A 22419-nucleotide genomic window follows, 5' to 3' on the forward strand; every position below is an offset into this window, starting at 1 on the left:
TGATGCTCAGTGGGTTAAGACGTTACTTAGAGACCTGGAACACAATATCCCCTCGTCCATTACCCAGGGGAGAAAGAGAGAGAGCCTCTGCCCTCCCACAGTGTGACCCCCCCGGCGGGGACAGGAGCATCAACAAATCCCTCTCCAGGAGCTCAAGTTCATTAAGATCAACAATAATTCTGTATAACCAGGCATTGTCTACTACCCTACCTGATCTCTGGGGTATGTCTGCTATGCATTGCAGACAGGAGAATTTCATTTGCAAATGCTTCATTCTAGTAAATAAAATAAAACAATGTTTGCTAGTAGCCCGAGACAGAGCAATTATAATCATGTACAGCTATACTAACTCTGTTCTGAGAATTTAAAATGTCATCCTACCCATGCATCAGAATTCTTTAGAGTCCTGTTACAGGTGAGGATTGTGTGTGTGTGTGTGTGTGTGTGTGTGTGTGTGTTACATTGTCAAGCACAGACCTTCTACCAGGTCAAATCAAATGTTATTTGTCACATGCGGCAAATAAAACAGGTGTAGACTTTTCCGTGAAATGCTTACTTATGAGCCCTTTCCCAACAATTCAGAGCTAAAAAGTAATATACATTTGCTCAAAATAAAAAAAGGAAATAGTAACACAAAATAACGAGAATATACAATATACAAGGAGTACCGGTACTGAGTCAATGTGCAGGGGTACAAGGTAGTTGAGGAAATTGAGGTAATATGTACATGTACGTAGGGGTAATGAATAGGCAATCAGGATAGATAATATACAGAGTAACATATACAGAGTAACAACAGTGTATGTGAAGAGTGTGAAAGCGTGTCTGTGTGTGAATGTGTGACGTCAATATGCATGTGTGTATGTGTGTCAGTGTAAGTATGTGTGAGTAGAGCCCAGTGAGTGTGCATTGAGCCGGTGCAAGAGAGTCAGTAAAAAATGAATAAATAGCGGGGTCAATGCAAATAGTCAGGGCAGCTATTTGATTAACTGTTCAGCAGTCTTACGGCTCGGGGGTAGAAGCTGTTCAGTAGCCTTTTGGTCCTAGACTTGGCGCTCCGGTACCTCTTGCCGTGCAATAGCAGAGAGAACAGTCTATGACTTGGGTGGCTGGAATATTTGGCAATTTTTAGGGCCTTCCTCTGACACCGCCTAATATAGAGGTCATGGATGGCAGGGAGCTCGGCCCCAGTGATGTAATGGGCCGTACACACTACCCTCTGTAGTGCCTTACGGTCGGATGCCAAGCATTTGCCACACCAAGCAGTGATGCAGCCAATCAAGATCTTCTCAATGGTGCAGCTGTAGAACCTTTTGAGGATCTGAGGGCCAATGCTACATCTTTTCAGCCTCCTGAGGGGAAGAGGCATTGTCATGCCCTCTTCACGACTGTATTAGTGTGTTTGGACCATGATAGGTCCTTAGTGATGTGGACACCGAGGAATCTCTCGACCCGCTCCACTACAGCCCTGTCGATGTGAATGGGGGCCTGCTCGACCCTCCGTTTTCTTTAGTCCACGATCAACTCCTTTATCTTGCTGATGTTGAGGGAGAGTTTGTTGTCCTGGCACCACACTGACAGGTCTCTGATCTCCTCCCTATAGGCTGTCTCATCTTCATCAGTGATCAGGCCTACCCCCTTCTTGTCTTCTGCAAACTTAATGAAGGTGTTGGAGTCATGCGCAGCCACACAGTCGTGGGTGAACAGGGAATACAGGAGGGGACTAAGCACACACCCCTGAAGGGCCCCCTTGCTGAGGGTCAGCGTGGCAGATGTCAAGATCTTGCCTACCCTCACCAGCTGGGGGCTCCCCGTCAGGAAGTCCAGGATCCAGTTGCAGAGGGAGGTGTTCAGTCCCAGGGTCCTTAGCTTAATGATGAGCTTGGAGGGCACTATGGTGTTGAACTATAGTCAATGAACAGCATTCTCATGTAGGTGTTCCTTATGTCCAGTTGGGGCAGTGTGGTTGCATAATTTGTGGATCTGTTGGGGCGGTATGAGAATTGGAGAGGGTCCAGGGTGTCTGGGATGATGGTGTTGATGTGAGCCATGACCGTTCTTTCAAAGCATTTCTTTGATACAGATGTGAGTGCTACGGGGATAGTCATTTAGACAGGTTACATTGGTGTTCTTTGGCACAGGGACTATTGTGGTCTGCTTGAAACATGTAGGTATTACAGACTGGGTCAGGGAGAGATTGAAAATGTCAGTGAAGACACTTTCCAGCTGTTCAGCGCATGCTCTGAGTCTGCATCCGAGTAATCCGTCTGAATGTTAACCTGTTTAAAGATCTTACTCACATCGGCTATGGAGAGCGTGATTATACAGCTGTCCAGAACAGCTAGTAATCTCATGCATGGTTCTGTTTTGCAAGCCTCAAAGAGAGAATAGAAGGTATTTACCTCATCTGGTAGGCTTGGGTCACTGGGTAGCTTGTGGCTGGGTTTCTGGTTCTAATCCGGGATAGTTTGTAAGCCCTGCCACATCCGACAAAGGTCAGAGCCGGTGTAGTAGGATTCGATCTTAGTCCTGTATTGATGCTTTGCCTGTTTGATGGTTCGTCGGAGGGCATAGCGGGATTTCTTATAAGCGTCCGGATTAGTTTCCTGCTCCTTGAAAGTGGCAGCTCTAGCCTTTAGCTCAGTGCGGATGTTGCCTGTAATCCATCGCCTCTAGAGGTTTTTTTCCTAGTTGCATAGGTGACCTACTGGTAGAAATGAGGTAAAACGGATTTCAGTTCTGCTGCATTAAAATCACCCCCACTAGGAGTGCCGAATCTGGGTGAATAATTTCTTGTTTGCTTCTGGCCCTATACAGCTTTTTGAGTGTGGTCTTAGTGCCAGCATCGTTTTGTCGTGGTAAATAGACAGCTTCGAAAAATATAGATGAAAACTCTCTTGGTAAATAATATGGTCTACAGCTTATCATGAGGTATTCTAACACAGGCGAGCAGAGCCTTGAAACTTCGCACATCAGCTGTTGTTCTGATGTTCAGAACCTCTTTTTGGTGATATGAAGAAAAGAAAAAACACAAAATAGCACAATGACACCTGCACACTGACCTATCTACTATCACAGGGGCCACTAGTGGTATTTACGGACATATTCAATCTCTCAATCAGTCTATTGTCCCCACTTGCTTCAAAATGTCCACAATTGTTCCTGTACCCATGAAAGCAAAGATAACTGAACTAAATGACTATCAACCCGTAGCATGCTCTTCTGTCATCATGAAGCGCTTTGAGAGGCTAGTTAAGGATCATATCACCTCCACCTGACCCAACACCCTAGATCCACTACAATTTGCATACCGCCCCAAAAGATCCACAGACGACGCAATCGCCATTGCATTGCACACTGCCCTATCCCACCTGGAGACGAGAAATACCTATGTAAGAATGCTGTTCATCGACTACAGCTCAGCCTTTAACACCAGTGCCCTCCAAACTCATCACTAAGCTCAGGGCCCTGTGTCTGAATCCCTCCCTATACAACTGGGTCCTAGACTTCCTGACAGGCTGACCCCAAGTGATGAAGGTAGGCAACAACATCTCCGCCACGCTGATCCTCAACACAGGGGGCCCACAGGGGTGCGTGCTCAGTCTCCTACTGTACTCCCTGTTCACCCATGACTACGTGGCCACACACGTCTCCAACTCAATCATCAAGTTTGCTGACGACAACAGTGGTAGGCCTGATTCCCAACAACGACGAGACAGCCTACAGGGAGGAGGTGAGGGCCCTGGCGGAGTGATGCCAGGAAAATAACCTCTCCCTCAACGTCAACAAAACTAAGGAGCTGATCATGGCCTATAGGAGACAGCAGAGAGAGCACGCCCCCATCCACATTGACAGGGATGCAGTGGAGAGCTGTCAAAAGATTCAAGTTCGTCAGGGTGTACATCACTGAGGAGGACCTGAAATGGTCCCATTGCACTGACAGCGTGGTGAAGAAGGCACAACAGCGCCTCTTCAACCTCAGGAGGCTGAAATTCGGCTTGGCCCCCGGATCCACGGCCTGTTCACCCCACTACCATCTACAAGGTAGAGACAGTACAGGTGCATCAAAGCTGGGACTGTGAGACTGAATAACATCTTCTATCTACAAGCCATCAGACTGTTAAACAGTCACGACTAGCCGGAATCCGCCCAGTACCTTGCCCTAAAGTTCAGACACTGTCAATAGCCGTCCACCATTCGATACTCTACCCTGCACCTTAGAGTCTGCTGCCATATGTACATAGAGCCATTGAACAAGGGTCACTTTTATAATGTTTACATACTGTTTTACCCACTTTATATGTATATACTGTATTCTAGTCATGGCTTATCCTATACAACTACTGCTATACACACCTTTTCTATTCACATACTGCCCATACTGTCTATACACACCATTCATAAATACAGTACTAGTCAAAAAGGTTGGACACACCTACTCAGGGTTTTTCTTCATTTGTACTATTTTCTACATTGTAGAATAATAGTGAGACATCAAAACTATGAAATAACACATATGGAATCATGTAGTAACCAAAAAAAAGTGTTAAACAAATCACAATATATTTTATATTTGAGATTCTTCAAAGTAGCCACCCTTTCTTTGCCTTGATGACAGATTTGCACACTCTTGGCATTCTCTCAACCAGCTTCATGAAGAATGCTTTTCCAACAGTCTTGAAGGAGTTCCCACATATGCTGAGCACCTTTTGGCTGCTTTTCCTTCACTCTGCTGTCAAACTCATCCCAAACCATCTCAATTGGGTTGAGGTCGGGTGATTTTGGAAGCCAGGTTATCTGATGCAGCACTCCACCACTCTCCTTCTTGGTCAAGTAGCCCTTACACAGCCTGGAGGTGTGTTTTGGGGGATTGTCCTGTTGAAAAACAAATGATAGTCCCACTAAGTGAAAATCAGATGGGATGGCATATTGCTGCAGAATGCTGTGGTAGCCATGCGGTTAAGTGTGCCTTGAATTTTAAATAAATCCCAGACAGTGTAACCAGCAAAGCACCATCACACATCCTCCTCCATGCTTCACGGTGGGAACCGCACATGTGGAGATCATCCTTTCACATACTCTGCGTCTCACAAAGACACGGCAGTTGGAACCAAAAATCTCAAATTTGGACTCAATCAGACCAAAAAACAGATTTCCGCCGGTCTAATGTCCATTGTTCATGTTTCTTGGCCCAGGCAAGTGTCTTCTTCTTATTGGTGTCCTTTAGTAGTGGTTTCTTTGCAGCAATTCAACCATGAAGGCCTGATTCATGCAGTCTCCTCTGAACAGTTGATGTTGAGATGTGTCTGTTACTTGAACTCTGTGAAGCATTTATTTGGGCTGCAATCTGAGGTGCAGTTAACTCTAATGAACTTATCCTCTGCAGCAGAAGTAACTCTGGGTCTTCCTTTCCTGTGGCGGTCCTCATGAGAGCCAGTTTCATTATAGTGCTTGATGGTTTTTGCAACTGCACTTGTAGAAACTTTCAAAGTTCTTTAAATGTTCCGTATGTCTGACCTTCATGTCTTAAAGTAATGATGGACTGTCGTTTCTCTGTGCTTATTTGAGGTCTTGCCATAATATGGACTTGGTCTTTTACCAAATAGGGCTATCTTCTGTATACCACCCCTTCCTTGTCACAACACAACTGATTGGCTCAAAAAAATTAAGAAAAGAAATTCCACAAATGAACTTTTAACAAGGCATTCCTGTTAATTGAAATGCATTCCAGGTGACTACCTCATGAAGCTGGTTGAGAGAATGCCAAAAGTGTGCAAAGCTGTCATCAAGGCAAAGGGTGGCTACATTGAAGAATCTCAAATATAAATATATTTTGATTTGTTTAACACTTCTTTGGTTACTACATGATTCCATATATGTCATTTCATAGTTTTGATGTCTTCACTATTATTCTACAATGTAAAAAATTGTAAAAATAAAGAAAAAGCCTGGAATGAGTAGGCATCCAAACTTTTGACTGGTACTGTATATTTATATTCCGGACTCTAGTCCGCAAGCAACTGTCCTGCAATTCTATCCATTTTGCCATGGGGTTTTGTACTGTGTATTTATATTGGATTTTTGACATAGCTCACTGTAATATACTGCTGTACATATCATTTTTAGTATATCTTGTGTAAATTCATCTGGTGTATATACGTGTAGATTGCATTTGGGTTACTGTTACAGTGCTATTTGGGTTGTTAATTGGATTTGTTCCGACATTTGTTGTTGATCATTTGTCATTTTTTGGGGGGTACTGGTTTGACATTATACTGCATTGTTAGGAACAAGTAACATAAGTTGGGTGCAAAAAAGTGCTTAACAAGGCTCTCCAACCCTGTTCCTGGAGAGCTATCTTCCTGTAGGTTTTCACTCCAACCCTAATCTAGCACACCTGATACTAGTAATTAGTTGGTTGATAAGCTGAACCAGGTTAGTTACAACTGGGGGTTGGAGTGAAAACCTACAGGAGGATAGCTCTCTAGGAACAGGGTTGGAGAGCCCTGTGCTTTAACATCTGCAAAACTATTAACTTTTGGTCATGATACAAAATATCACTCAATGAGCTGCATTCCTCATGCTTGGAAAACTACAATATGTGCATTTTGCAATGATAGATCGGCAACAATAATGCCTCTATGATATACACATATTATTGTATTAGTCAATCTTTGGATTTACAAAAATCTGTGTGTGTGCGCATGTGTATGTATTGCAGACATTTGAATGGATATTCCTGTAAACAAATACACCTTGTGGAGTGTGTGTAGAGCAGAGGTAGGCAACCCTGTTCCTGAAGTCCTGTACTGCAGGATTTTGTTCCAACTAGTCACCCACCACACCACACCCGACCAACTGAGCTAATTGATCAGTTCAGTGATTGCCAAAATTTTACACACCTGGTCTTCCAGGTCGGTTAAATCAAAAACATGAAGTGCCTGTGGCACTCCAGGATCAGGGTTGCCTAACCCTGGTGTAGAGACTGCTATCTATAAAGCCAACACCTCTGAGTTAAGTTGGTGGCTGGTTTCATAGGGACCCATCTGCACAGCCCAGCCCCATTTCAGCTAGACCTGAGCGCTGGTGAGATTTAGTTGTCTTGGATACACTATGTCTGCATTCATGTGTTGTGAAGCTAATGCCATGTGCCCCAGGGAACCTTTTCCAAGATTGTTAAAGACAGGTGCAAGTCAGACAATAGGCTGTAAGAGAAAGCCCCAGTGTACTATCTATCCATTGTTTAGGAAAGATGTTTATAGAAAATGAAACAAATATTGTTTTCTAATCACAAGAACGTAATATCATGCAGATATCTTTTTTTTTAGCTGCAAACAGACCTTTTACAACCAGAAGCGTCAGTTTAGAAATTCCCTTCATTAAGTCACTAATCCCAACTGTGTCATGTTTATAATAGGCCTACTGTAAAATGTTAGTGGACTCTGCACTTGGGAATTGTTTCCACCCAGTGGTGCAAGACAGTAACTGTTTCTATTCATTGGCAGTCTTGGTATCCTGGACCTTCACATCTTCAATGTACACTACCGTTCAAAAGTTTAGGGTCACTTAGAAATGTTCTTGTTTTTGAAAGAAAACCTAAAAATGTTGTCCATTAAAATAATGTCAAATTGATCAGAAATACAGTGTAGACATTGTTAATGTTGTAAAAGACTATTGAAGCTGGAAACGGCAGATTTTTTATGGAATATCTACATAGGCGTACAGAGGCCCATTATCAGCAACTATCACTCCTGTGTTCCAATGGTACGTTGTGTTAGCTAATCCAAGTTTATCATTTTAAAAGGCTAATTGATCATTAGAAAACCCTTTTGCAATTATGCTAGCACAGCTGAAAACTGTTATGCTAATTAAAGAAGCAATAAAACTGGCCTTCAGACTAGTTGAGTATCTGGAGCATCAGCATTTGTGGGTTCGATTACAGGCTCAAAATGGCCAGAAACAACTTTATTCTGAAACGTCAGTCTATTCTTGTTCTGAGAAATTAAGGATATTCCATGTGAGAAATTGCCAAGAAACTGAAGAGCTCATACAACGCTGTGTACTACTCCCTTCACAGAACCGTGCAAACTGGCTCTAACCAAAAAAGAAAGAGGAGTGGGAGGCCCCGGTGCACAACTGAGCAAGAGGACAAGTACATTAGAGTGCCTAGTTTGAGAAACAGATGCCTTTCAAGTCCTCAACTGGGAGCTTCATTAAATAGTACCCGCAAAACACCAGTCTCAACATCAACAGTGAAGAGGCGACTCCAGGATGCTGTCCTTCTAGGCAGAGTTGCAAAGAAAAAGCCATATCTCAGGCCAATAAAAAGAAAAGATTAAGATGGGCAAAATAACAGACACTGGACAGAGGAACTCTGCCTAGAAGGCCAGCATCCAGGAGTCGCCTCTTCACTGTTGACGTTGAGACTGGTGTTTTGTGGGTACTATTTAATGAAGCTGCCAGTTGAGGATGGAATAGCCTTCAATTCTCAGAACAAGAATAGACTGACGAGTTTCAGAAGAAAGTTCTTTGTTTCTTGCCCTTTTGAGCCTGTAATTGAACCCACAAATGCTGATGCTCCAGATACTCAACTAGTCTAAAGAAGGACAGTTTTATTGCTTCTTTAATCAGCACATTTCAGAAAAATGGATGCCAATTTCATCTCTCTCTCTCACACACAGTCTTGCACAGCTAACCTTGTGGGGACATACAATTCAGTCCCATTCAAAATCTTATTTTCCCTAACTCGTACTCTTAACCAAAAAACCTAACCCTAGCTCCTAACCCTTAACATAATTCTAACCTAAACCCCCTAGAAATAGCATTTGACCTTGTCGGGACTAACAAAATGTCCCTAGTTGGTTTGTTTACTATTCTTGTGGGGACTTCTGTTCCCCACAAGAATAATTCAACATGTCCACACCAACAAACCACCACCACACAAATACACGAACTCTCACAACTCCACGGACCAGAGAAAACAAATAGTAGCAGTATCATATGGTATTAGTGGAGATCAGACAACAAATCAGATTAGAAAAAGGCAAAATGGCAACACAAATATGATCTCATACATTTAATAAAATGGGTGACATTACATTAAACTAAGCTCATAATGACCTTGCTTTTTATAGCCAGGTTGGGATGAACTAATCTGATCTAGTGTAATCTGCTTCAATCTCTGATAAATGCTTACCACATGCATCTCTCTGAACGGATGGTTCCTATTGGCCCATCCATAGCATCTGCTGTTCATATAAAGAGCTTCACCACGTTTAAACTGAGCACCTCGTTCTCATTCTCCTTGTTTTGTAGCTGCGCAGTCCAGGATGTAACGACAGAAATGCATGTTCAATTGTGAATTCATGAATAGGAATATATCCTGCTCATTACGTTGTCAAAGACTTGTTATAAGTATCTTAGCACATTTTTTAATTCTTATATTACAATTGACATGGAATTATTATCAGAGATACACTGAGTATACAAAACATTAGGAACAGTTGCTCTTTCCATGAGAGTGACCAGGTGAAAGCTATGATCCCTTATTGATGTCACTTGTTAAATCCACTTAAATCTGTGTAGGTGAAGGGGAGGAGACAGGTTAAAGAAGGATTTTTAAGCCTTGAGACATGGATTGTGTGTGTGCCATTCAGAGGGTGAATGGACAAGACAAAATATTGAAGTGCCTTTGAATGGGGTATGGTAGTAGGTGCCAGGCGCAACACTGCTGGGTTTTTTACACTCAACAGTTTCCCGTGTGTATCAAGAATGGTCCACCACCCGAAGGACATCCAGCCAACTTGACAACTGTGGGAAGCATTGGAGTCAATATGGGCCAGCATCCCTGTGGAATGCTTTCGACACCTTGTATAGTTCATGCCCTGACCAATTGAGGCTGTTCTGAGGGCAAAAGGGGGTTCAACTCAATATTAAGAAGGTGTTCCTAATGTTTGGTATACTCAGTGTATACACTATTCTAATTGAGTATATATACTGGATCTTGCAACAGTGATGGAACTGATCAGAGAGTAGGCATACATTGACAACACTACAGTATGTGACAGGCAGGGAGGGATGTGAACTTGCAGTGGTCTGGACTTATTCTACAAATAAGTTATACCCCATGCACTTTTTGACACCTACAGTTGAAGTCGGAAGTTTACATACACCTTAGCCAAATACATTTAAACTCAGATTTTCACAATTCCTGACATTTAATCCTAGTAAAAATTCCCTTTCTTAGGTCAGTTAGGATCACCACTTTATTTTAAGAATGTGAAATGTTAGAATAATAGAGTGATTTATTTCAGCTTTTATTTCTTTCATCACATTCCCAGTGGGTCAGAAGTTCACATACACTCAATTAGTGTTTGGTAGCATTGCCTTTAAATTGTTTAACGTTTTGGGTAGCCTTCCACAAGCTTCCCACAATAAGTTGGGTGAATTTTGGCCCATTCCTCCTGACAGAGCTGGTGTAACTGAGTCAGGTTTGTAGGCCTCTTTGCTTCAGTTCTGCCCACAATTTTCTCTGGGATTGAGGTCAGGGCTTTGTGATAGCCACTCCAATACCTTGACTTTGTTATCCTTAAGCCATTTTGCCACAACTTTGGAAGTATGCTTAGGGTCATTGTTCATTTGGAAGACCCATTTGCGACCAAGCTTTAACTTCCTGACTGATGTCTTGAGATGTTGCTTCAATATATCCACATAATTTTCCTACCTCATGATGCCATCTATTTTGTGAAGTGCACCAGTCCCTCCTGCAGCAAAGCACCCCCACAACATGATGCTGCCACCCCCGTGCTTCAAGGTTGGGATGATGTTCTTCGGCTTGCAAGCCTCCCCCTTTTTCCTCCAAACATAACAATGGTCATTATGGCCAAACAGTTCTATTTTTGTTTCATCAGACCTGAGGACATTTCTCCAAAAATGTTTATCACCATGTGTAGTTGCAAACCGTAGTCTGGCTTTTTTATGGCGGTTTTGGAGCAGCAGCTTCTTCCTTGCTGAGCGGCCTTTCAGGTTATGTCGATATAGGACTCGTTTTACTGTGGATATAGATACTTTTGTACCGGTTTCCTCCAGCATCTTCACAAGGTCCTTTGCTGTTGTTCTGGGATTGATTTGGACTTTTTCGCACCAAAGTACGTTCATCTCTAGGAGACAGAACGCGTCTCCTTCCTGACGACTGCGTGGTCCCATGGTGTTTATACTTGCGAACTATTGTTTGTACAGATGAACATGGTACCTTCAGGCATTTGGAAATTGCTCCCAAGGATGAACCAGACTGAGGTCTTGGCTGATTTCTTTTGATTTTCCCATGATGTCAAGCAAAGAGGCACTGAGTTTGAAGGTAGGCCTTGAAATACATCCACAGGTACACCTCCAATGATGCCAACCTATCAGAAGCTTCTAAAGCCATGACATCATTTTCTGGAATTTTCCAAGCTGTTTAAAGATAGTCAACTTAGTGTATGTAAACTTCTGACCCACTGGAATTGTGATACAGTGAATTATAAGTGAAATAATCTGTCTGTAAACAATTGTTGGAAAAATTACTTGTGTCATGCACAAAGTAGATGTCCTAACTGACTTGCCAAAACTATAGTTTGTTATCAAAAAAATTGTGGAGTGGTTGAAAAATACGTTTTAATGACTCCAAACTAAGTGTATGTAAACTTCCGACTTCAACTGTAGCTTACTGCATACATTTTCAAAATCGAATGCTCTATGTACTGTTGCTATACACTAACACATACTGTAGGTAGCAAGTACATGCACTGTATCTCAGTAAATTGTTGTATTCTGCCCCCTGGTGGTGAAACCAGCCTAGAACAGGGGCTATAGTCTAATTTGAGTTTGACAGCCCCAATAATGATAAAAGGCTGACTATGTGATTATGCCCATAGGTCTTTATTGAAATACATTGTTGTCAATGTTTAATATTTTTTCCACAATTTTCTTGCTTATAAAATAACCCATATTCATCTAACTTGTCCACAAAGTGCCTTAAAAATTATGCTTTAAAACATTGAATATTATTTCCAATAAGTACCATGACAACAAAGGGACATTTTGTCCACGCTCATATTACACTAAAGTATTTAAACAATATTTAAACATATAACAATGAGTTAAGTTTGTCTTCCTCCAGTCCCATCTGAAGTGTTCTTTGGATATTGGTTAGTGTGTGAAGTGTTCTATATGTTTGCATATTGGTTAGTGTGTGTGTGAAGGGTCTTGACTAGCTCTGGATGCCAAGGCCAGCAGGGTGACACTGTATACCTCTGTCTCGTCTCCTCTCAGGGTGAGGGGCGCACACACCTGCACCACCTCATTCGGCTAAAATCACACATACAGACACACACACGCATGCACGCATGCACGCACACACCGACACACACAATCAGATTTAAATCAACAATCAGTGGAGGATATACAGTACATGTGCAAATACAATAAGAGGCAAATATACATTTAGTAATGTAGAAAGCCACATGAAGGAACAGGAAGTGTAGTTTGTACGTTCTCTTCACACTGAGACTTTGAAATACATATGGACTCTTTTTGTATGCAATTATGACTTAACTTGATTTGCACATTTTCTTTGGTAACTGAAGTATGTCAAAACAAAAACTACCATCCTATGCAGATCTAAGGGAGTGAAATAACTAAAACTATATTATACAGTTTTCCCTCCACGTGGAACCACCTGGGACAAATACCTTGACAGCTTGCTGTGTCTAGTACAGGGCTCTCCACCCTGGATGTGGAGAGCTACTCTACTGCATGTTTTCACTCCAACCCTAACCTAGCACACCTGATTCTAATAATTAGCTTGGGTTGTAACTACCCTGATTGATAATTTATCTGAATGGGTGGCGAACGTTACACCATAGTGCACAACAGAGCAGTGTTTCTATGGGGACCACTAGAGTGTGCACATTTTTGTTACAACCCAGAGCTAACACACCTGATTCAACTAATCAAGGGCTTGGTGATTAGTTCATAAATTGAATCTGGTGTGGTATTGCTGCTGGGCTAGAACAAAAATGTGGCCACCTTGAGAAACACGGTCTTAAAGTACAGGTCATGGTATGGTTACATACCATTCTAGATCTGTCCATTCAGGAGAAGTGAATGGCAATTCAATTCATGAACTGAAAAACTTTCAGCCACGTTTTCCTCATGAGATTATTTTCAATAGATGAATTGAACTAAATTGACCCCAAAGCCCAACCCCATGTGTACGGTGCATTCACATTGAGGCTTTTAGACGGCAGTCGCACCTTAAGGCCACAAGGAGGAGTCCAGATCACAGTGATGGTGCGTCTGTGGCCAGCGTCCACCGTGCCCCTGGTCGGCTCCACGCTGAAGCCCCTCTGTTGCAGCGCCTGAAGGCCCTCCCAGCTGAACTCCACGTTCTGCACATGGACAGGAGAGGGCAAAGTTCACAACATAGGTAAGGTCAACACAGGAGGAGAGGGAGGGGAAGTCATGTGTTGTGGTCATGCGGTCCGATTTTCTACTCTTCTCCCCTAAGTGTGCAGTTGCTCACTCCATCTCATGGAATAAACAGCATGGGATCTTTGTCAGAAATATGGTGGAAACTAACTCCCTTGCCCATGCTTACACTAATCCACTGCTTTTGAATCCATGAGAGAGAGTGAATAAGGGGGAGTGGTACACCGCAGCCAATGTTAGGATCTCCAAAGGAATCTGAACTCATCCTAATGATGTTATTTCAACTAGCTTTCAAGCTGTTTTAATGATGTTATTTCAACCAGATGTCAACCTGTTTTGTAATGATGTAATTTCAACAAGATTCCAACCTGCTTGTGATGACATTATTTCAACCACATTTGTACCTGTTTGTAATGACGTTCTTTCAACCTGTTTGTAAGGCTGCTGCAACCAGTGAGCTAGCAGTGACCCTGGTCGTGGTCATGTGCGTGTTTACTTTATTTAAAGATTGGATGTTGTAACCAATAGTCTCCAGAAGAAGTCTAACCCCTTGTTTTTTAATTGTAATCAACAACAATAGTATAAGTATTAGCCTACCTTCTTGGCCATAGGCTGTGTGGAGCAGATGCAGCCCACCTCCAGCTCTCTGACCGCTGGGCTCATGGCCCCCTCTCTGTAGACCCCTCTAAGGGTGAGCAGCACAGGGAGAGGGGGCTCCTCACAGTCTACTACACAAGGAGAAGAGAACAAGCAAAACAGGCTTACAGTCCCAAATCAAAAATTGAATACATTTGTATTTGTCACATGCGTCGTAAACAACAGACTGTAGACTAACAGTGAAATGCTTACTTACAGGTTCCTTTCCAACAATGCAGAGTTAAAGATTAGTGACACAAGGAATAAATACCAGTGAATAACAAATAACAATAACATGTAAAAATAATATGGCTATATACAAGGAGTACCAATACCGAGTCGATCTGCAGGGGTATGAGGTACTTGAATTGAGGTAATATGTACATGTACTTAGGGGTAAAGTGACTGGGCAACAGGATAGATAATAGACAGGTAGCAGTGTGTGTGTGTGTGTGTGTGTGTGTGTGTGTGTGTGTGTGTGTGTGTGTGTGTGCATATGTGTGCGTGGGCATATGTAGTCTGAGTGTGTGGGTAGAGTCCATTATGTGTGCATAGAGTCAGTGCAAGAGAGTTAGTGCAAAAAAGGGTCAATGCAGGTAGTCTGGGTAGCCATTTGATTAACTATTTATTAGTCTTGTTTAGCAGTCTTATGGCTTGGGGGTAGAAGATGTTCAGGGTCCTGTTCGTTCAAGACCGTGTGGTAGCATTTCATGGCTATTGATGTGAGTGCTACGGGGAGATAGTCATTTAGGCAGGTTACCTTGGTGTCCTTGGGCACGGGGACTATAGTGGTCTGCTTGAAACAAGTTGGTGTTACAGACCAGGTCAGGGATAGGTTGAAAATGTCAGTGACAACACTGGCCAGCTGGTCAGCGCATGCACCAAGTATGTGTCCTTGTATTCCGTCTGGTCTTACTCACATTGGTTACGGAGAGCGGGATCACACAGTAGTCCGGAACAGCTGGTGTTCTCATGCATGGTTTAGTGTTGCTTGCCTAGAAGCAAGCATAGAAGGCATTTAGCTCGTCTAGTAGGCTTGCATCGCTGGGCAGCTCGTGGCTGGGTTTCTCTTTGTAATCTGTGATAGTTTGCAAGCCCTGCCGCATCCATCGAGCGCCAGAGCCGGCATAGTAGGATTCGATCTTAGTCCTGTATTGACGCTTTGCCTTTTTGATGGCTCGTCGGAGGGCATAGTAGGATTCCTTATATGCGTCTGGATTATTGTCCCGTTCCTTGAAAGCTGCAGCTCTAGCCTTTAGCTCAGTGCGGATGTTGCTTGTAATCCATGGCTTCTGGTTGGGGTATGTCCATACGGTCACTGTGAGGACGACGTCATTGACGCACTTATTAATGAAGCTGGTGACTGATGGAGAAAGAGAGAGAGTGCGAGAGAGAAAGCGCGAGAGAGGGATACCTTTGTGCTCAGAGTCCCCAGAGGCTGGCAGAGGGTGAACGGCATCAGTGGGCACTGCCAGCGGGTCTCCTCCACACAGGTACATGATGTGAGAGCGAGCTGCACCCTTCAGCACCATGACACACACTGTGCTCTAAGGGAAGGAGCGGCAGGGTGTTAGAGCAGCTTATGCCCTCTACATACAATCCAGTGACATAATAGTGGTCAGTTTATCTTTACAGTCCGAGATAGTGATTAAAATCGGAAACATCCTGCGTCAGTAAATCTATCTAGAGCTCCACTGAACTCCTGCAATAGACACCTTCCCACTCAACTTCCCACTCAGTGCCAACCTAATATAACAGCTTTTATCAGGAAACTGGTTCATACATTGCTCTATATTCAGCTGTGTGTGTACGTGTGTGTGTGTGTGTTTTCACGTGTGTGTGATGAATGGCTTAGTAAAGTTTGATTTCTTTTTTAGGCCTCACTCTCACATTCACACTGACTTAGGACTGCCACTGGGTGGTGGTGGTGTTTCATTTGAACACCGCTAACTAAACATAAAAAAATAGGCAGAGGCTGTGGATCCGAAAGTAACTACTCCATCCCGCCCCCCTGGAAGCCTCTTCCCCAGAACTGAAGTTCCGAATCACGCATGCGTTTCTTTACCTCTACTTTATGCACACATTTTTGTGGTCACCCTCCCTTCACATTTCTCACTGTCAATCGTGAATTATTCAAGTTTTACCGGTGAAACGTCCATGCAGCATCTGCATAACAACCATTTGATCTCAATCAGTTTAATGAGAATATGCATTTAGATCTTCTTGAGTTGTAAAGTGTTGTTTCGAAGTAGACTACATTGTTGTTTTGAATTATGTACAGTGAATTTCATTTTAGAACATATGGTGTTAACAAACTGTAGCATACCTTTGTTTTGTTTCATTCAAAGCACATATTTTGCCTAGTGGTGCGCGTTGAGTTTTTGCAACAGGAGAGAAAAATGTGACCATTTGCACAATCATCCTAAAATCTTATAAGAAATTAGGTGGTGTGTTTTGTTTCATTTAAAGGAGTACCATTTATTCATCAATTAAATTTGCCAGAGTAGCCAGTTGTCTGGGCAGTCGAACGAGTAGAGTAGAGACTGCGTTAAGTAGAGAATCATGTGCATTAGCTATAGTGCACTACTTTTGTAGTAGCACTATGTATGGAATATAGAGGCAGAAGGGTGCCATTTCAGATGCAGCCACTATGTCATGAGAGTTGGATGATTCTGTGGTACCTTGTTCATGAGCTCCACCTTCAGTATGTCCGAGTAGTGGAGGCTCTCGTGGTCTGGCAGGAAGGTCACGGTGATGTCCTGGCTCTTTCCTGGGGCGATGGTGCCCTCTATGGGCGTCACATTAAACACACTCTGACCACTGTAGTTCTGGGTCCCTGGCCACGGGGAGGTGGGAGAGAAAGAAACCCAGATTATTAATTCATTTAACAACAATGTTAGCATCAGAAATAATTTAACATAATTCGATTTAATATAATGCTGCATCAGAAAACGCTCAATTTTTTTTTTAATCCAACAAATGGTAGCTAACACTAACTACAGAGAATGCAACAGCTCATGGCATTAGCCCTTAGTTCTGAGTGAGAGATGTGGACCTAGGTGGGATGAACTGGTCTTACCCACAGTGGGGTGTGTCTGTTCCTCTGGGCCTGGGCTGAGGAGGGCAGGGAAAGAGTCTGCTCCACTCTGGGCTTTACACCCCAGCGTCAGGCTGTGCAGCAGCACAGAGAAGCGCACCGCCAGAGATGACATGTTCTGCAGCTGAAGACAGAGGACACAGCTTTAAATATCACAACTTCATTGACATGGTATCGAGTGCAGTACAGGCTAAGTAGCCTGCTGCTGTAGAAGTACACATAGTAAGCTTAGTCTGAACCAGAATGACCCATAGGACAAGATGCTCTCTCCTGTTTCTGTAGCTTGAGGCAGCTTGATCTAGAAGTACACCCCCTGTACAAGATACTAGTTGATGCTGGCTAACTGACCTTAAAGACCTGGGAGGCTCTCTCCTTCTCCAACATGTAGCCAAAGTCCATGAGGCCACCCTGGTGGGAGGAGGTGAGAAGGGGATCCACTCCCACCCCGCACAGCATGATCTCCAGGGTCATGTTTGGGCTGTGGATCTCCACAGTCTCACGGTACTGTGAAAGGAGCCACAGCATCAGCTATAGGGAAGACGGCAACATGTGTGTGTGATTGACCCACCCCTTTTCACATTAAGTGTGATTGACCCACCCTTTTTCCCTGTGCAGGTGTGAAGGCCAGTAACAATGTGTGTGTGGCTCCAGGACCCAGCCGTCTCAGAGCATTTAGGAGGGAGAACGGACCACTCAGGTCCAACACTGAGGACCTCAGCTTGGCAAGGGTTAAGGAAGAGTAGTCAGGCAACAGCAATATTTCAATCCTACCTTCAAAGGGACCTGTTCAGGAGGGTGAAATGTATTGTGTACAGATACGCTTGTGTGGGTCCACTGTTCTGCAAGTGTTTTCTCAGATCAAGTGTAAAACAGATTTTTTTGCATCATCCCCAAAGCCAATTAAAAAAAAGTAATAGTTTGACTTACTATGACTGTCATATGTGGTTGTCGTAGCTACCTTAAGATGAATGCACTAACTGTAAATCACGCTGGATAAGAGCATCAGCTAAATTAATAAAATGTAAATGTTCAAGTCACTCAATTGTCTTGCAAAGTTAGAAGACAATCAAACGTGCAATTATGCTAGTTTTCAACCAGTTGATATGTGGAGCAGATATGATTGTCAGCATGTAGAACTTGGAATCATGTCAGTTCTATTCATAACCTTTTTATCCGTTTCACCTCACTGAATAACCTCTGGTTTCTAGGTCTGATGTGTCCAGATTAGCCTTAAAGCTATATCATACAATACTAGCTATATACAATGTGTGTATCAATGACACAAATGGGCCATGCGATGTTATATTTTTTTAAATATAGGCTACATCAGTACCTTTCAACCAGCACATAGAGAAAGCCTGAGGCTTATTCATAACAGCTTTTTAAAAATTTAAATCAACCACTTTATTGTTGAAAACCAATTAAATAATGAATCAAGTGGATTGATGCATGCATCATACTCAGAATGTCAACATGTTATTACAACTGAAATAGTTTTTCATTCTGAGCACCATGGAGTTTTTTGTCTTAGAAAAACAGGTGGTAGAAATTCTGCAGAGGTAAAGATTCATGAATAAACCCCACTGACTTTTCTCACATAACCACAGATCATCACACTCTGGCGATCTAGGTCGTTTGTGCATGTTGTGACCAAGAAAAGGATACCTCCAAGGCTTCCTGAGAAATATTCTGAACAGTGAGCTTTTTGACCACTTTCTGTCCTAAGTGAACAAAAGAAACACAGAATTGACACAAGTAGCAATATATTCACAGGCAAGGGAAAATAGGGAAAAAACTTCCAATGTCAGAATCAGACCTGGGTTCAAATACTATTTGAAATAATTTAAAATACTTTATCTGTCCTTGATTGAAATCAAAATATTAATGAACCAATGAAATTGTCCCAAAACCACAAACTCTGTCCATTTGGCACTCCATGCAAACTTAAGCAAACACTCAAAGTATTCAAAAGATTTCAAATAGTATTTGATTGCAGCTCTGGTCAGAAGAATACATTTGAATGGACTGACCCACAGCCACCTGGTGGTAGTTGATGGTGGTCTGGCCGTTACTGGACGCGACCACCAGGGGGGGCCTAACGGCTGGGCAATGCAGCTCCAGGTACAGCGTGTTGAGGGGGCTGCTGGGACAGAGGACAGCTCGTCAGCGTTACAACAACAGAGGCAGTGGGAGAAACACTTCAACCTGTTCTCTCCACATTATCCCCACTAAATGAATGTGTGTAATTGATTAACGTAAATGATAATGGGGGGCACATACAAATTAATATAAGGTTGGTATTGTAAATAGGATCTACATGGGAGTTGTAATGTGTATAGTATACTACCTGCAGGATGGCTGGGCCTGGGGGTCACTCTGGGGTGGATCTCCGTCGGACACGAAGCAAGGGATGACGTATCGACTGTAGTGCTCAGGGAAGGCGTGCAGGAGGGAGGCCCTGCCTGCAGCGTACTCCTCTGATCTGCGAACCAAACAACACAAACATCACTAACTATTGACCCAATCCTAAACCTAAACATATCTTGATTGCCTCCCGAGTGGCGCAGTGGTCTAAGGCACTGCATCGCAGTGCTAGCTGTGCCACTAGAGATTCTGGGTTCGAGTCCAGGCTCTGTCGCAGCCGGCCACGACCGGGAGAGCCAAGGGGCGGTGCACAATTGGCCCAGCGTTGTCCGGGTTAGGGGAAGGTTTGACCGACAGGGATGTCCTTGTCCCATCGCGCACTAGTGACCCCTGTCGCGGGCCGGGCGCAGTGCACGCTGACACGGTCGCCAGGTGTACGGTGTTTCCTCCAACACATTGGTGCGGCTGGCTTCCGGGTTAAGTGGGCATTGTGTCAAGAAGCAGTGCGGCTTGGTTGGGTTGTGTTTCGGAGGATGCACGGCTCTCGACCTTCGCCACTCCCGAGTCCGTACAGGAGTTGCAGCGATGACACAAGACTAACTACCAATTGGATACCACGAAAACTGGTGAGAAAAAGGGGGGTTAAAAAATAAAATAATACAAAAATAAACATATCTTGATTACATATTTCCTGACAAATCCCATTGACATAAATGCATAATTTGTGCAAAAATAAGTTGTCTTCGAATGTGCGTAGCTTAGGATTCCGCCCAATGCCTTTAACAGTCATTATTTCATAGAGAAGACAAAATGCATTACTCACTAAACGCTAAAAAGTAAACGCACTAAACACAGTGCAAGGTGTGAAGCAGATGGTTAAATGTAATGATGTCAGTAGTGTGTTGCTTGCAATTAACCTCTGCCTAAGTTACTTACGTTTTAACATAAAGCTTTTAGGAGGCAGTTTACCTCAGAATTAAGTAAACATTTACGGTACATTTTTGATTTGTCACTGAAATATGTAAGGGATAATCAACGAGGCGCTATGCGTTCTATGGAAAATAATAATGTACGCTCTAGAATGTCCTTCAAGCCAATCAGAAAAAAGTATTCAACAATGATGCCATGGTATAAAAATGTATGTATGCACGGTATCTAAGTGATAGTTGTGGTGGTGTAGATGAGCCGTACCCTGACTGTATGTCGGCTGGGTTGGGGGCTCTGAAGGGGCTGTCTGTTTTGGGGCTGATGGACACTTTGCTGATCTTCTCCTTCAGGGTCTGCTTCGCCTGGAGCCGGGCGGGGGGCGGCTTCTTGCCTTTCTGGGGGGCCGTAGGGGCCTCCCTTTTACACTGAGTCAGCACACACATACAGTACACAGGAACAATAATGTGCACACATGCGCGTGCACATACGAACACACACACAGGGTCAAAGTCAAACACATTGTATGGCAGCAAGACAACATTAAAAGGATAGTTTGGGATTTTTTGGTAATGAGGCCTTTTACCTACTTCCCCAGGGTCAGATTAACTCGTGGACACCATTTTTATGTCTTTGCGTGCAGTTTTAAGGAAGTTGCTATCTAACGTTAGCGAAATGACTTCCAGTCTTTGTGCTAAGCATACAATACTGACAATGCAGACTCATTCAACTTTTATTAGGAGGATGGAGTGACTCCAGGGACTGAAGCTTACCGGCCCCTCCTCCTCCCCTCCCTTCCCCTCGGCCTTGGTAACCCTGTCCAGCTCGTGGAGGCACAGCTCCTCGGAGCGACACAGCAGCCGCACCGTCTCTTCCCTTATGGCCTGGTCACACAGCCTGGGCCTGAATGTCACCTGCACCAGGCACCTCTGGGAACACAGTAAAGAACCAGTCAATGACTTAATGACGTGACCAGTCAGGTTGTTATTGCAAAAGAAAACGTGTTTTCAATGGTTAAATAAAAGGTAACATAAATAAACAATGCAGTCATCAGAACAGAGTATACACTGGAATGGAATAGAATAGAGAAACTACATAATATGCTAGGCCTCATCACAAAGTGTTCAAGTAAAGTGGAAGCACACTGCTTGTTGGTAGAGTACCTGTCCAGGTAAGACCCGGCCTGTCCTGGGGGTGAGGCTAATCTCTGAGTTTTCGGGGGGAGTGAAGGCGAACAGCCGGGGGCCCACCGGGGCAACAGGGTCCCGGCCAATGCGGGGCACGGGGTGTGTGAACTCGTTGAGGCTGGTGTGTGCATTGACCACGTGCAGCACGGCTGTGGAACAGTCACCGACCGCTGTGGCTCCGAACTGGACCAGAGAGTGAGACAGCTCTAGCGGAGGGTGCACCCCGACTGCACGACATGACAAGGGGAAGTCTCTATAGCAATCATTGGGGAAAACACAATAAAAGTAATGCAGTGAAATATACTTGATAGCGCTCTATTTTGTGACAGGACAAGGTGTAGGAAGGAACAAAACCTTGATACCTGTTAATTCCGGATTTGCAGTTGAGCTGAAAGCTGTACTCTCCTGCCTTCTTGGCGCTAAAGATCAAATCCACCTCCAAGGTTTCCAATGGGAGGAGAGTGCCGAAGCCGTCGTTGGGCTGGACCTCCACAAACTAGGAGGAGAAAAACACTGCTCAGTGCTCAGGCCATCCAAACACGGTTTTGTCCTTAGTCCTGACTGACTGAAAGCAGAACATCTCCATAGGGCCGGATTAGCTATTCAGGACAGGTTTAGGTGAGATCATAAAGGTCTAAAGCCACAGATATAACGGCAGACACAGAGTCAAATACATAGAAATATAATGAATTCTAATTCAATTGTCAGATATCTCCTGCTGGAGAGTATAGCATAGGCCAAATT

At 43.6% G+C, this 22419-nt stretch overlaps 1 protein-coding gene across 4 annotated transcripts in view; it reads right to left on the reverse strand.

The window, feature by feature from the left end:
• Positions 1 to 11895: 11895 nt before the first annotated feature.
• Positions 11896 to 22419, reverse strand: part of cfap74 (cilia and flagella associated protein 74) — a 49696-nt gene continuing 39172 nt past the window's right edge. For 3 of the 4 annotated variants that reach the window (XM_014135416.2, XM_014135417.2, XM_014135414.2), the window contains 15 exons: positions 22038 to 22171; positions 21652 to 21928; positions 21262 to 21417; positions 20756 to 20916; positions 19548 to 19682; positions 19231 to 19343; positions 18866 to 18921; positions 17799 to 17918; positions 17549 to 17704; positions 17183 to 17324; positions 16785 to 16939; positions 15518 to 15650; positions 14065 to 14195; positions 13293 to 13427; positions 11896 to 12345 (listed from right to left, as the gene is read on the reverse strand). In XM_014135416.2, coding sequence (XP_013990891.1) covers positions 12223 to 12345; positions 13293 to 13427; positions 14065 to 14195; positions 15518 to 15650; positions 16785 to 16939; positions 17183 to 17324; positions 17549 to 17704; positions 17799 to 17918; positions 18866 to 18921; positions 19231 to 19343; positions 19548 to 19682; positions 20756 to 20916; positions 21262 to 21417; positions 21652 to 21928; positions 22038 to 22171 — 2127 coding nt within the window. In that variant the 3' untranslated portion in view covers positions 11896 to 12222. The remainder of the gene's footprint in view (positions 12346 to 13292; positions 13428 to 14064; positions 14196 to 15517; positions 15651 to 16784; positions 16940 to 17182; positions 17325 to 17548; positions 17705 to 17798; positions 17919 to 18865; positions 18922 to 19230; positions 19344 to 19547; positions 19683 to 20755; positions 20917 to 21261; positions 21418 to 21651; positions 21929 to 22037; positions 22172 to 22419) is intronic. The other variant, XM_014135415.2, reaches the window with a different exon arrangement.

Source organism: Salmo salar, chromosome ssa13 (assembly GCF_905237065.1).
Source record: "Salmo salar chromosome ssa13, Ssal_v3.1, whole genome shotgun sequence".
In the NCBI taxonomy this organism is placed as follows: domain Eukaryota; kingdom Metazoa; phylum Chordata; class Actinopteri; order Salmoniformes; family Salmonidae; genus Salmo; species Salmo salar.